This window comes from Cylas formicarius, unplaced genomic scaffold (genome assembly GCF_029955315.1).
Source record: "Cylas formicarius isolate icCylForm1 unplaced genomic scaffold, icCylForm1.1 PGA_scaffold_10__41_contigs__length_53128322, whole genome shotgun sequence".
Lineage (NCBI taxonomy): Eukaryota > Metazoa > Arthropoda > Insecta > Coleoptera > Brentidae > Cylas > Cylas formicarius.
The window spans coordinates 26277059-26292964 of NW_026844214.1; the positions used below are offsets into that span (position 1 = coordinate 26277059).

Sequence of the window (15906 nt, forward strand, 5' to 3'; positions counted from 1 at the left end):
TGACATCCGTTGTAGACAGCCATTTCTTTAACGACAAATCCATCTTCTAACTGGAAGCCTTGAATATCTACCGCAACGATGCGCATTTTTAATATGACTGGTTAAGATTAGGTTCATCCGGCGGTATTTATGTTAGATTTCGAACAATCTCGCTGAGCGAGCGTTGTTCCACGATACAATCGTGAATGATGATGCAATAGGCACGTGTATTCGCGGGAAATCCCTTTTTTGCTTCGATGTCTAACTTTACGTCGACAGTGCTGGATTTTACACTGTCGTTCCTTCGAGAACAGTCGATGACGAAAACCGCGCAGTTTTTGAAAGCTATATAGTCAAGCAACGCAGTTTTTTCCTCACATCCCTTATAACTGGGGTAGAAATCCGTGTAATTATGATGCGCTTCCACGAAGTCATTCTTTTCAAAATCTAATCGTAAACGTTCGTGAGGGTAATATTCTCCGTTTAGTGTTAATCTTATATCCGTTACGTCGACGTGATCGAAAAACGTCGCATTTTTCGCTTCATTGTCTTTGCGATTTGTTTGAAAAGCGACTATTACGTATCGGGGGCTTTCGATAGCGGCGCACGTCTTGACAGACCAAATTTCTTTTGTAGATCCCGCGGTTAGGGCAGGATAGTCATGAAGTTCCCATCGTCTATAAGGTATCAATATGGGTTGATCTAATCTAATCGATTTCAGCAGAGCCAATTTGATTTCGTCGTTTGGAAATATGTGCTTGACCCTAAGATCGACGCTATCAATTTTTAATTCCACTGTTGTTTTAATGGCACTGGCCGCAACACCGTCCATTGGTATAATTATCATACAATTTTTGTCATGTCGGGCTCTTACCAATCTTACGGTTTGTTTTCCACAAGTTATCATATTATAATCATTAAATATATTTAAAAAGTGTCGTAACAGGATTCGCATGCTAAAATGTCCATTTTCTGTATCGTGAATCGCATTTTCAGGGAAATTCCAGCCGGAAATATCTAGATGCGATGAGTCGTCTTTCGAGTAACACAGATAACATCTAATCGTACTAACTATACCCGGATCACGCACGCTATCCACTTCTTTCCCATTCGGCTCGTACGATATAGTTTCAAAAAAAAATGCTCCTGCATTGTTTACAGATTGCACTTGGTCGGTTCCCGTGAGTCGTTTCAGCGATCCCTTAACACAAATAGCAGCGTCGTATATAAGCAGCCAGGCATCTCCTTGATTGATCGTGATCTCAATGGTGTCGTTGTTCAAAAAAGATTTCACAAAGGGATGATAGGTGCGGGTCTCCACGCGCTGAATCGATTCATCAAATTTCGGCTTTCTGTGTATGTCGAATATTTGATTCGATAACAACGTAGCCCAGTGATCGGAGAAATTGTTTGTTGCACAATGTAAGACGACCTTTACGTATACGCCTCGGTTTTGTTACTAACCCTACCGTTTGGATGTTCGCTTTTTTATATTCACCAGCGGCTCCGAATGAGTTGAAAATCAACATTACGGTAATTCTTTAATTTCCAATCTAATGATGATTTCTTCACCTCGGAAATTAACCAACTCAAAGTTTTGATCGAGAACCTGTAGGGTAATGTTGTAGATTTGTCGTTTGTTTACTGGCAAGTACGTTAGATATTTGGGAGTTTCGTCGATGGCGTACCCCGGATCGATGGACAAGGCAAACTCGTAAATTGTGTGCGAAGGTCTGTCGTTGTAGAACGCTCCAGACGTTATGTTACTATCCACATGTATCGTTCGCACTTTTATTATATCCACGGGTAAATCCGAGGAATGCATAATATTGGGCTTCAAAATTTTCTGTGAAAACCCCAATAATTTTCCGATACTGTCCGAGTGTTGTTTAAAGTTTACCCCGTATACGGGGCTGTAGATCTCACACTTTATCGTATTATTGTTGGGTTTGATTGATCTCTCCTCTATTAACTTTGGGATCGTATTCTTCTCTTCCTTATTTTTCGGCAGATGTTCGTTAATGTAGGTTTCTATGTCGCTAATTTCATAGGACCCGGTCGGAATTTCAATTAGGTTTTCTTTATTGTTACTATCGAAGTAGTAAAATTTATTCGAACCCTTATCTATGTTGGGAATGTTGTTGTAAGAGTGGAATCCAATCAGCGCTAAACCGTACTCTACATCTTCATCCAACTGCAGCGGATTGACAAAGTCGATGGATAATATCGACGTGTGCCCTTTTAACGTAAATATGATCGACATGTTGACTGCTTATAGGTCCGCGATTTCAGTCCTTTTTATAGAGAAATTGCAAACACAAATGACCGCAATTGTATTGCGTAAAATTTTGATATCTATCGTGATTATAGTAGATATTGGCGCTGTTGCCGAAATATTTAACAAGTTCCGCGGGTGGTTTTAGGTTACCGAAACTGTCAAAATACTCAACATCGTTTCCCTTCTTCTTTTTGTATGCTACCCAGTGGGTTCCTCTATTTCGACGAACATCCAAATTTACGATTCCGCGTTGTTGCGGTCTGATTCGACGGGGTAAACTATCTAGCATAAAAACACCCCTGAAGTGAGGAATTTTTAACTTGCGCGCCAGAGATATTAAATCGACGTCGTATAGAGCCCTTCTCGGTAGCTTTATTGGGAGTTTTTTTGTTTCTTCAGATAAAGACCGAATCCGCCGCGTGGACTCTTTTTCAAGAATAGACACGATCCTTTTTTTCCAATCTCTTCCATAGATCGGTTATGGCGGTTGGCCTCTTCGAGTTTCTTTCGTGCGTTTTTCGCATCGATGACAGTTTTAGCGATAGCAGCGGCTCCGCCCAAGAGCGAACCTAAAGCCCCTAGCGCTCCTAATAACGGTAAAAGTGGTAAAATACCACCAGATTTTGATTCGAAATGTATAATTCTAGGTACCCTAATTTTTTTACGTCCTCCCGCTTTTCTTACAGCGGCTCTGCCAGCTCGAAGCGCTTCCAGTGCCGATCTTCTAAGCATTTTAGGGTTATCGATATGAAACAATTGTTTCTTCTTTAATGCATTGTGAACCTTTTTCACGACACCCTGTCGAAACGAACCAGAGGGACGTCGTTGTTGTCCCATACCGAGCTTACGTTTAGTTTTCATAGTCGCGGTGACAAAGAACGCGGCAGCTTTTTCACCAAACTTTGCATCTTTAGATTTTACTCGCTGCCACGCACGTGTTTCCAATTCTTTATCCGCTTTATGATGTTCGTCTAACGATTTGTTTTGCGGATAGGCAATGTCGTGTACCTTACACGCAGCGGTTGCGGCAAAACCAACACCATGTTAGCGCTACTCTTTAACCCCAACGGGGCAAGTTTCGAAAATGTTTACGTCTACTCAAAGTCGTTATATCAACCGAAATATCAACTGTTATCTCGCGTATTGAACGATGTCAAAGGAGTTGGATATTATCCCTACAGTGAAAGAGATTCGATAATTGACCCCAGCGACGCGAAAGAGAATTCTGTGTTTATTTTCGACGACGTGTCGTGCGAAAAGAAAGATAAAATTCGCGAGTATTTTTCGATGTGCCGACACAAGGCCATCGACGCTATTTATCTCTGTCAGACATACTCCAAGGTACCCAAGCAATTGATACGTGACAATTGCAATATTGTCGCGTTGTTTAAACAGGATGACATGAATTTACGTCACGTTTATGATGAACATGTCTCACCCGACGTTTCATACGACAGGTTTAAACAAATTTGTTCCGAGTGCTGGAAAGAAAAGTACGGCTGTTTGATAATTGTAGATATTTAATTGTCGATAGAAACAGTCATGAAGGCGACGTCCGCCGACATCGCCGACGCGGCGCTAAAAAAAATTGAACGAGTTGTCTAGATCTATTCGAAAGAAGTATTTAACATTAAAATTGGGTAAGAGCGAAGAGGATGCGTCAATTCGGAAGCTTTTCAAACCCGTCAGCGAGCCGCTAGAACGTATAGCAAAAATAAAGCTATCACCGTCACCGGCAGAAATAAAAACTGAACGTCGAGGTGTCAAGCGGGAACACAAAAAGGAACCGAACGAAGAAACAAAAAATAAGGTTAACGTATCATTTTTGCCTATGGAAGAAATTCAGGAAACCCCGGATCCCAATAAGAGCGTTGAGATGCAAAATGTCGATGATTAGGAAGATGATGTGTTTGACACATCGAGCGTGGCTAACGCATCCCTTCAATCATACCTGGAACAATATCCAGAAATTTCCCATTCCTATATTCAAAATTTATGGGTAAAATCGCCCGACACCGATATTGTTTACGGACCCGTTTACGACAAAATATCATCCAAATGGTTTCTCGGCAATAAATCGATGGATTTTCATCAAGGATCTGGCGATATTATTGTAGACGGCGAGAGATATTCCGGTACCCGCGGATTGTATAATTTGGTGTTTTTGAAAGATCCCATAGCATACACAAAAGACGATTTGGCACAATATAAAAAAATAATAGAGGCTACCCAGGTGCACAGGGACGCGACCGGACGCCTGAAAGGCGCATCGAAGGTACCAAAATATACCAAGGTTATCCGACCCTTAATAAAATCTCAGTCGCGTTCGTACTCGTACAGCGGTCAAGGTTATAATATGAGTTATAATGACGCTCCTACTGAATATGTATACTGGGACGGCGTCAATGAACTCGTAGAGCGTCTGGAATTACTAATCGCGTCGAAACACGCAGGCAACAAGTCTCATGACAACGAAATAGTTTCAATCGTTGAAGAGCTAAAAAAATCAGGTTTTATACGTTAGTTTAACGATGAGTCTGGACAAGTTTGGACGTTCTAGCGCGCTGCGCTCTAAACGACCCTTCACTAATACTGTGATTATGAGCGCCCTCGATTATATGCCAGACGGAAACGTCAATATGAACAATTTAAAAATTTGCAATGTCCAAACGCCTAGCGACGACGGTGACGTGGCTAGCTTACACGAAAAGATTACAAATTCAAGACAAAACTAAATTCTCGCGTCTTGAAGAACAACTGAAAATGAGTAGTACTACACTCGAAAATGAATTTAGGCAGTTTCGCGAAGTTTTCCACCAAAAGCTAAGCGAAATGAGCGCAAAGAAAGATTTGGAAAAGCGCATGCCAAAAGTCGCCGTTTTGTCACAGCAATTTCATGATATTGTTACCAAAATGGAGCGATTTACGAACGAAAATGAGAATATAATGAAAGTATTGAAACAAAGGGTTTTAAATCCTCCACCGCAACCGAACACACATTATGAATAAAGAGAAGGTACAACTGGTTCGAGAACTGCACAAGCCAGCACGCAGAAATTATGCTTGCCTCAGGACTATAATACGAGGGATGGACGCCCTGTGGCAAGCGGATCTGGCCCAATTAGATCGCTACAGCAAACAAAACAGAAATTTTAAATCCGTGCTTGTTGTGATAGACTGTTTCTCAAAATGGTGTCGCCCGTTGAAAACCAAAACCGGGGTCGAAGTCGCCAAGGCGTTTTCCAAAATTCTCAAGGACGCACGGCACCCTCAAAACTTGCAAACGGATCTCGGTAAAGAATTTTACGACACGTTTCTGAAACTTGTGGATAAGCATAAAATTAACCACTATAGTACGTATAGCATAAAAAAGGCCTCAATTGTCGAACGGGTGATACGTACCCTCAAAGAGAAATTGTTTCGACATTTTTCTTTACGTGGGACGTACAAATGGATCGATGTGCTCGCCTCTATCGTTGAGGAATACAATAACACAAAACAGAGAACGACGGGTACAAAACCCATCGATGTGAGTAAGAGCAACGAAAAGAGAATTTTGAAAACCGCGTACAGTAGTATAAAAATATTCGGTCCTCGTAAACTTAAAGTCAGCGACATCGTTAAAATCAGCAAAGTCAAGCACGTGTTTAACTAAGGTTATACACCGAATTGGACCACGGAATTGTTTAAGGTACGGGTTACTAACCCCGTAACGTATTTGCTTCAAGATATGCAGGGCGGATAATGGGCGGATTTTATGAAGAAGAATTGCAGAAGACAGTTAACCCGGACTTATATCTCGTCGAAAAGGTGTTGCGCAGACGAGGCAATATGGTTCTCGTGCGCTGGTTGGGATTAGATAAGTCGGACGATTCATGGGTAGACAACGTAGACGTCTTGAAATAAATTTAGTCTTGATTTAGAAGTTCTGACATAAATACGTGTATGTGATGGCTCAAGAGCAAATTGTGACATCCAACGAATTGTATAATTTATTGGAAAATTTCGAGTTGCAATTTCCTCCATCAGAAGTGCTCCCGTCCAGCTTCGTTCCTGTAGAGCAACAAACCAAAAAATCTGCGACAAAACGAAAACAAAGTGCGTCGGTCGTATCCCGCAAGAAGGAGAAGAAAACTACCACAAGTGAAGCGTTTGCAGCTCCAACGTCATCCGCTGATTGGCTCGAAGTGTTCACGGACGGTAGAGAAAAAAGTATCATTTGTGAGGCCTTCAATTTAAAAAGAATCTTGGCGTCTCAGTTGGCGGGATTAGAGTGCAATATCAACGAAATTGAAACACAAATTGCGCTTTTTAATACAGACTTGCAAGTGGCGCGGCTGCAAGCGCAAGAGTGCAAAAGAAAACTAGAACAATTTAATAATTTAGCATTTAACGAAATTGTAAGGTAGTAATAATGTATATAATAAATAAATTATACAATTACAAACTTCTGTGCAATTATTATGCGGTGTCGTGGTGGTGGTAAAAAAGAAAATAGCGTCTAAATATATACATGTTTATTCTTGTTGCAATACAATGGAATACAATTAATACATAAAAACCTTATCTACAGTTATATATTTTATAATAAAACCACAGTATTAATAGTTCAATCTGCTATCAGAAAAGCGTAACTTTTTTTCCATATTTCCCCTCACCGTGAAGCATTAAATTACATTCATCTTCAGTTTCTACAGTGAACAAAACTTCTTCAAAGCAGCTTTGACACCAAAATTGTTTATCGTGATATACATCATTCAAATTATTTGTATCCAGCTGTAAATGATAGTGATCCAATAGAAGTCTAAAAATTTTCTTTTTAAATTTTTTAACTAGTTGAAATATAAAGTGGCAAGATTTACAAACTAAAATTTCCGAATATTTTATCCTGTAATAACTGACCCATAAACAGTAAGCGGATTCTCCGTCAAAATCAATCGTTGGAGTTGCCAAAATGCTATTTCTGTAAGACGACCCAAATCTCTTATTCAACAGAATGAATTCTAAATTTAATAAAGAATTGCCATCAGACTGGAGCGCTAGTTGTTTAAGGTACCTCCATCTATATTTCGAATAATATTTAAATATTAGTATCGTTAGTTTCCAAGGCAAAGGTGACTCAAGCAAAAAATCAGCACTACACCTAATATTTTCGCAAATTGTTATAATACAAAGGCTTTCTAATGTTGTTGTTCGGCAAAAGATAACGTTTATCGTCCAAAGGACTCAAGGCAACTTTTGTTTGTTCGATGCTAAATACATTGCGAGTGTATGAACGAATGGTTCGTTGGGTGGCGTGCTTTTCCCTTAAATTTTTTAGGCATTCCACGTAGTCATCAAATGAAATTTTATTTTTTACAATATTGTACTGAATACCCTTTGACTTTTTAACTACCAAACCCGTTAAAACTTTGAAAGTGTACATTTTCGAGCTTAACCCCGCAAAATGACTAGTGATGGTGCCATTAGTCTCATCCTTCATCAACCCCAGAACCTTTTTGTTGATTTGCGGTATATTATAAGGATTGTCATTAGGATAATCAGACGTGTGAAATTTTTGAAAATCTGCCTTAATAACGCTTTCATATGCATCATAACATTTGATCTTATAAATGAAACTGTCCGTATCCATGTATTGAATTTTACATTTTTCGGGACCCAAATTTGGAAGCATGTAATTATAATAAAACTCGTACATGGTCGTTTTCGACAAATCCAATATGGACATTCCAATATAAAGTGGTTTATTAAAGCAAAGCTCCGATTTCTTTAATTCTATAAGCAACAAATTGTTATCAAGTATGGTTTTACTGTGAAATCTAGGATTAGAAATTAAATTTTTCGCACCGTAGCGGCCATCCCACGCTTTAACAAATTTAACAATACGATGCTTGCGAATGTTTTCCATTGTTTTACCGTAAGCGGCATTATTAAACAATTTGTATAAATTTATACCAAATTTTGTCTTTGCTTGGGCTCTTAATTTATTATTATGATCGATATAACATTTCAACCAACGAGATTGGTTAAATTTTAATATTTTGTGAATTTTCTTTAGTACGATACCGTTTTTGAGAGCCTGTTTTAAATTGCGATAGGGTATGACGTATTTTTCTTTATTATACAAAGTAGTCATTAGTTTTGGTAACTTTGATTGGGGGGCACTCGATGTTCGGCACAAAATGGAAAATCTCTATGTGTGTCATGTAATTTCTGCGGGTATTCCAGGTCTACCTCTAGGATATATCCTTGGGAAGATTCATCTGGAATTTTCATGACATTAAATGAATCAATCTCTTGATGAGACATCCAGTCGAATCCTCCGTAAGGAAGAGGCTCGCATATGGCTTTGCCATAGAGGTTATTGACGTCAAAGTATATGATATAGGAATCATCCCTGGATGAATCGTAGTTGGGCATATATTTATTGTTGGCCTCCGCGTATCTACCAACACACACCAAAATTCCACCTCGTATAGCCCGCTCGATAAACATAATTTGGTCAATGTCGCGCAAAAGTTCTAAACGACATTTTGTGAATCTAAGCATGCAATCCCATGTATACCCGGGCATACTGAAATACCATGTCGGATGCAAAACATGTGTTGCCATACAAGTTTTTCGAAAATGTTCGAATATATCTGCCAGAAGAATAACGTCGGTTTTTAAAAACAAATCTGAATACTCGCCTAAATTTTTTATTTCAAACGACTGACAAACACTTTGTGCGTGGAAATATTTTTCTTCACTAATATTGCTTTCACTTAATTTATTATGGAAGTCTTCAATCGGTGGTAAAGTTGTTTCATTTAATTTGTCTATATTGTCGATGTAATCGTAACAAAAAGTACCTTTTTGGGACAGTAAATTTAATTTTGATTCGTCGAGATCGGAAAATTCTTTTCTTTAAATATATAGTTCATTTTTATCCATACTGTAAACTAAATTATCTAGAGATGCTCCCAAAAATCTAAACGAATCTATAAATCTAAATTTTATGTTATAATCAGGTTCGAAATATGTAAAAGAGATGTATTTTTCCTTATTAACCGGAACTATGGATACACAGCTTTTTTTTGCTAAAACCGGAAGCAGGAAGTGGCTATCGTATCCAGAAAGGTTCTGGAATACTACGGGCACTACAAATATTTTTTTAAAATTTAAATTACAAGCCTGATGGGCAAAACCTCTAAATTTGCCAGTAAAATGATCATGGTCACGAACAATACAATCTTCTTTTGAAAAAGGTCTTTCACAAATATGACAATGGCTCGACCTTTGATCTAAACTAATTTCACTATCCATCGGTATAATATCCTTAAATTTTGGACGAACAAATTTTGATAAATTAGATATTTCCTCCACGAACCAATCAATACAATCTAGACCACGATAACTTTTGAAAAATGATATTGAATCATCATAACAACATTTAAAGTAATATGCAGCACTGTAAGCTTCGTGCTTTTGGTATTTCGAGGTTTTATCTGTAATTTTCAAATTTACTTTTCTCAATTGACTCTCAAAATCGGCGTAAATTACAAACGGAGTCGTTTGTTTATATATTTGGTTTCGAAATTCAACATGATCATATTTAGGAAAAGACACTTTATACTTATTAAAACTGGAACACATTGTTTCGTGGTCATGTAGACGAGTTTCGTTATTGAAATAAACACCTATCGCAAATGTATTTCTTGTGATTATATTTACTGAGCTGTGAGGAAACTAATCGAGACAAATGTTTAATGTAACAATAGTGATATTTTATTTCTTCATGATCATTATCTTGCGGATCAGGATCAAAATCATTAACTTTTGGATAATATTTATTTTGTATTAACAACAAATTTGAATGTTTTTCGCGTTTTTCTTTTGTTAATCGTGGAGGTAGCACGGAATAAAAACAATTTTTTTCATTTTTATTAAACTCTAAGATATAAACATTGATGGAAATATCATTGCCTTTTTGAAATTTGCCTATTTTATTCATTTCCATAGGTGTTTGTAAATTTTCAGTTTTCAAAACACTTTTGTAGTATGGATATGAGGAGGGTAAATACTGACGAAAACGTGCTGGAAAGAGTCCGCATACAACCGACCAATAAAAACACGCTTGATCGTCATTTCTAATATTAATACAAGCCCTTTTATTCGCAATTTCTTTAGGCAACTCAACGAAGGATGATCCGTTACCCATTACAAATTTATTAATGTTAATCTCTAAATAAATAATATTATTTAAAGCCCACCCGGAATCACGTTCCTGAAACTCTGACATTTGATTTAAAATTTTTTCTTGCTTATTTTCAACAAACCAATCATTCAATTCTATTCCTAAATCAACTACAGCATTTCCGGTACTCAGATATTTAACATCAACTTCGCCTTGGACATCATTTTTTGCCTTAATAAATTCACCGCAAAATGTGGTACTTTCAGCAATAAAAATTTCTTTAAAATTTGACTAATTTTTTGTTGAAAAATTGGACGACAAGCGTTTAAAAATTGAATTAAAAATTTATGAAGTAAATTAATTATGACACCGGTCTGAACTCTTCCCTGGAAACACGACGCTACCGATTCCCATACAACCAATTCATTTGTGTTTGTCCCGCGGCTGCTATTTTATAATCCCAATCCAAAATGCTTATGTTGATAATTAAGAATAATTTTTCGTTAGGAACGATTTGGTTGCAAGATTCAATATTTTTATTTAGTCTCCTAAGCCACACATCACTATCTCTAAAAGTGAACTTGTAGGAAATATGCTTTTTTAATTTTTGTAAGGTTAAAATTAAGATTTGCGCTCTATGAATGATCTGCTTTACGCGCATCGTGGTTTATTAAATATATAACAGTAAATAAGACTTACCCTGTATAATATGTTGATTCAATTTGAATTATTTTGATTTTTTTTAAAGAGTTGGGCTTTCCAATATCTTTGGATCTCTCGTAGACCAGTTTGTACTGCCCCGACGCAAAGTATTCTAGTCTCGGACGGAAAGCTTCTGTCACGCGAGTACGAAGAAATACTACGGAATTTTCTAATTGCAACAACACGGAATTGCCAAATTTTGTATTAACAATTTTGGCTCTAGTAATTTTAAACGGAACGCCTATCGGCAATTCATGCAGTTTGACAATCGGCTGCTCAAAATCACCTTCTGCAAGACAGGTTTGATTCAGTTGACTTAAGTCCATCTATAAATTTTTATTAATTATTATTTTATCTCAAAATTAAAAAAATAAAAAAACTCACGCTTAAGATTGCTGCTATTCTAGTTGCGGTTACGGGTTGAGAGTACTAAGATGATCTTTAAGACCTTTATAAAATAATAACAAATGTTAAGGAATTCAAATAAAACAATAAAAAAGGTATTTACTGCTTTTTGGTACGAACACCAAACCACTAAGTTAGCTTCCACGTTGCACGAATAATACCAAAAACAACTACTGACAAAACAGAGAAAAATGAGATGTACGGTGCGAGAATACTTTCCAAAAGTTAACAAACAAAGACACCTCCACATGCGTTGCAACAAATTTTTCTCATTACGTTAATCCCACGGAGCAAATATAAACGGGCAATTAATTATTATTTTCAACAAGCAAAACAACTTGACATTTAGACTCGGCGCGTTTTGAAATTCTACATCCCATACGGAGACTGTAAAAAATGAAAGCAAGTTGGCCTTGATCTTTTGCAGCAACATACGGTCGTCCAACGTCCGAAGCGGTTGCGTCTCAAGTCGTTCCCGTCTGAAAGCATGTTGACCCTGAGACTCCTACCTGTACGGTTGTCTGGCGGCAACATCGCGTCTATTCAAATCGGCGTTGGTGCTTGTGGGTAGAAGACCTTTCGACTTTGAAGTTACTTTTCTATTTTTAATTCAACCGTGGAAGGGAGTACATGTGTATAAATACGTTGCATGTGTATTATAGACTATATTCAGTGCAATGAATACAGAAGTGCGATGTCCATTTCCCTACGACCCTAGAACTGGTAAGTTTTATATTTTAATTACCTTTATACAGTTCGTGTCTTTTTTTGTGGGTTTCAGTTTGGGTTATCAGTTTTTTGGTTAGTTTCTACCTGTTTTTAAAATATGATACTCATCTTTTTTACGTTGCATAATAACCGAATTAAATTGAGTGTTTTAATATCTTTTAAATGACAGTGAATAGAAAAGGGAATTTTGGCTTTTAAAAAATAAACAATTTTTAAAATTATTTGATGACCCCACTTACTGAAAGTTTTGTTTCAAAAATGTGCGTTTTATGGGAAACGTGAAATATATATATACATATTTTTGTTTATTTTTTGTACTAAAAAATTGCAGTTTGCCCTTTTGATAATAATACACTTTTTTACGTTGCATAATAATCGAATTAAATTGAGTGTTTTTAATATCATTTAAATGACATTGAATTTAAACGTGAATTTTGGTATGCGTGTATAACTTTAAAAACAATTTTTAAAATTATTTGATAACCCCACTTTTTGGAAATTTTGTTGAAAAAATGTGTTTTATAGGAAACGCTACATATCATACTTTATTTTGTTCTAGAAAAAATTGCGGTTTGTCCCTATGACAAGTCGCATATTATGTTGGCGCATCGCTTAGGGCGTCACATATTCGAATCACACAAAGAGTACCGGGGGTTAGAATTCCTGGTACAATGGGATGGTCGACTGAATCGACACAAAAAGAAGAAGAAACTCCTCGCCAGACCAATTTTATAAATAAAATAAAATATATTAAAATTGAAGTTTATTTAATTATCCTCCCGATCCCCCGCGTCACCGTACCGCAATGTCTTTGCCCTCTACCGGGTGGGCCTACGACGGTCGGAGCGCGCGACATCTAGCAGCGACGGGCGGAACCGGGGCAAAACAGGACGCTACGCAAGGAGGGGGGGTGGGTGGTTGACAGAGGGGGACGGCGAGGAGTGCACTTCGTATTTAGATTTCCTCCGGGAACGGGAAGAAGAACAACTCAAGCAACAGGAACAATGGGATGGTCGACTGAATCGACACAAAAAGAAGAAGAAACTCCTCGCCAGACCAATTTTATAAATAAAATAAAATATATTAAGATTGAAGTTTATTTAATTATCCTCCCGATCCCCCGCGTCCCCGTACCGCAATGTCTTTGCCCTCTACCGGGGGGGCCTACGACGGTCGGAGCGCGCGACATCTAGCTGCGACGGGCGGAACCGGGGCAAAACAGGACGCTACACAAGGAGGGGGGGTGGGTGGTTGACAGAGGGGGACGGCGAGGAGTGCACTTCGTATTTAGATTTCCTCCGGGAACGGGAAGAAGAACAACTCATGCAACAGGAACAATGGGATGGTCGACTGAATCGACACAAAAAGAAGAAGAAACTCCTCGCCAGACCAATTTTATAAATAAAATAAAATATATTAAAATTGAAGTTTATTTAATTATCCTCCCGATCCCCCGCGTCCCCGTACCGCAATGTCTTTGCCCTCTACCCGGGGGGCCTACGACGGTCGGAGCGCGCGACATCTAGCAGCGACGGGCGGAACCGGGGCAAAACAGGACGCTACACAAGGTGGGTGGGGGGCGGAGCGCACTCTGGTAGCCAGGGGGGACACTAGGACGGGCCGGACCGCCACGCGCGGGGGGCCCCCGCTGCGAGGGGGTTAGGAAATTGAGGTTATGTGCGGTTTTTGCTTCTTATATCGGTACTATATATCTACTCTGGAGTGGCTGGTATTTCACATCGTGGTGTTCCATATTTTCAATTTTAATGGATTACAGGGAGAATGGGTTTCCTTTAAAAAGTTCTTTTTTATTCCAAAGTTAAGTATTTTGGGTACTGGAACATTGATTAGGCAGGCTTCTTCAATAAAAGCTATTTCTTTACTTCGACAAGTCATTTGTAATTTAAGTTGCTGTTCCGATGGTATTATTAGAACAAATCTACTGGTGATTGGTCGTATTATATGCGTTGAAACATTTACATTGACTACGTGACAATTTTTGTTGATTTTCGCAAACGTAGGTGTCTTCAATGATTAGGCAGATTGATTCTTGATATTGTTGCATGTCAGTGCCCTATATGAGGTAGGTAAAATTAAACAGTGATTTAGGGGTACTGGGAATAGGTGGAATATTTCAAAAATTTCTTTAAGAAAAATCGGAATATGGACGGCAATAATTATTTTATCTTTTGCAAATTTTACTTGTAAGTTTGCTAACTGATAATAATTATTTTTATTTTAAAAAATAGAATTTGATAATCACCATAGAGAATAGTCAATTTAAAAAGTATTTGTTCTAATTCAGCTGCCGATATTACTACAGGATGTAAGGTGTTTAATTTCGCAAATGTAATGGCATTTTCTAAATTATCCAAAAATGTAATAAAACTTTGGCAATTTAGAATTATTTGCATTAGTGTATTTTGAATTTTAATGAAAGTAGTAATGTCAGTAATAGTTTTATTTGAATTATATTCAAAAATGTCTTATGTCTTATGTGTCATTATAGTTGTCGATCAGCTGTTTAATCAACGAGGTTTGCTTTTTTAGCTGGATATCAGATGAATGTTTACTACGTACAAGTTCTGTGATAATTCTATCATATTTTTGTCTATCCTCTGAATCGAGAGTACCAAAGAGCCATTTCGATAATTTACCTACAGCATTTATTAAACCTCTTTTTGTACGGTTATTAGGTTTTATATTACCAAGTTTGAATTTTATTTGTGCAATTAAATATCGAACATTATTAAGTAAATTATTTCCATTAATATGGTATACATTCTGAAAATTATGTTTATTTGTATAGTATAATGATTTTGAGATTACAGCGCAAGCGTATTCTAAATTACGTAACTGATTAAAAAGTGGAAGATGTTTCTATGTTATTTGTTGAGGTAGAACGTGATGACTTATAAAGGTCGCTAAACCGTCTAAGATAGCAATTGCTGTACAAGCGAGTTCTAGCGGATAACCTTGGGCGTACCGTAAAAATACGTCTATAATTGTAAGAAATTTTACGTTTTATATTTGAAAAGTATCCACATGGATGGATTCTAATGGTTTAGAAAGGGTCGGTGTCAACGCAAACTTTAATTTTGGTGGATGTTTATCATATTTTGTTTGTTGGCACGTGTCACAATTATTAATATATTCAGTTATGTCAGTTTTCATATTTGGCCAATAATAGATCCTTTTTTAATACTACTAGGCTTTCATTAATGCCTCGATGGCAGGTTTTTTTAGGTCCTTTTGTTTTATCCTCTCAGTTATGTCAGTTAAAAGAGTTTTTGATATTACAATTTATAAGCATGGTTTTTTAATGTATTTGGTAACAAAACAGATAGTTCTCGATTTAAAACTGTTTCAGTGTTTTGTATATATAGGCAGTACATTTTTGTTGGATCCAAATAATCTAAAAAGAATTTAATTATTTCATTTTGATAGTTTTGACTTAAATAAACAGAAAATCTAGATTTCTTTTGGAATGGGTAACTCCTAATCACGTGATAACTACCGTTTATTTTTTGGTTAAATATTATTTGATTAGAATAAGTATTTAAAATATTTTCGGTAATTGATATATTCGAAATAGGATCTTCAGCTGTTGTCTCACCAATATTAGGAATATTTGGCG

General features: G+C 37.2%; 1 protein-coding gene across 6 annotated transcripts in view; it reads right to left on the reverse strand.

Moving 5' to 3' along the window:
• Window positions 1-15906, reverse strand: part of LOC132707988 (uncharacterized) — a 511366-nt gene that overhangs the window by 125899 nt on the left and 369561 nt on the right. Inside the window, exons 3-4 of one of the 6 annotated variants that reach the window (XM_060680042.1) lie at window positions 11520-14343; window positions 6788-11461 (exon numbers count right to left, since the gene is read on the reverse strand). The exons of the other annotated variants lie outside the window; for them this stretch is intronic. Of the exons in view, the coding sequence (XP_060536025.1) occupies window positions 7401-8393 (993 nt within the window). The 5' untranslated portion in view covers window positions 8394-11461; window positions 11520-14343 and the 3' untranslated portion in view covers window positions 6788-7400. Of the gene's footprint in view, window positions 1-6787; window positions 11462-11519; window positions 14344-15906 lie in introns of those variants that run through there. 6 annotated transcript variants of the gene reach the window in all.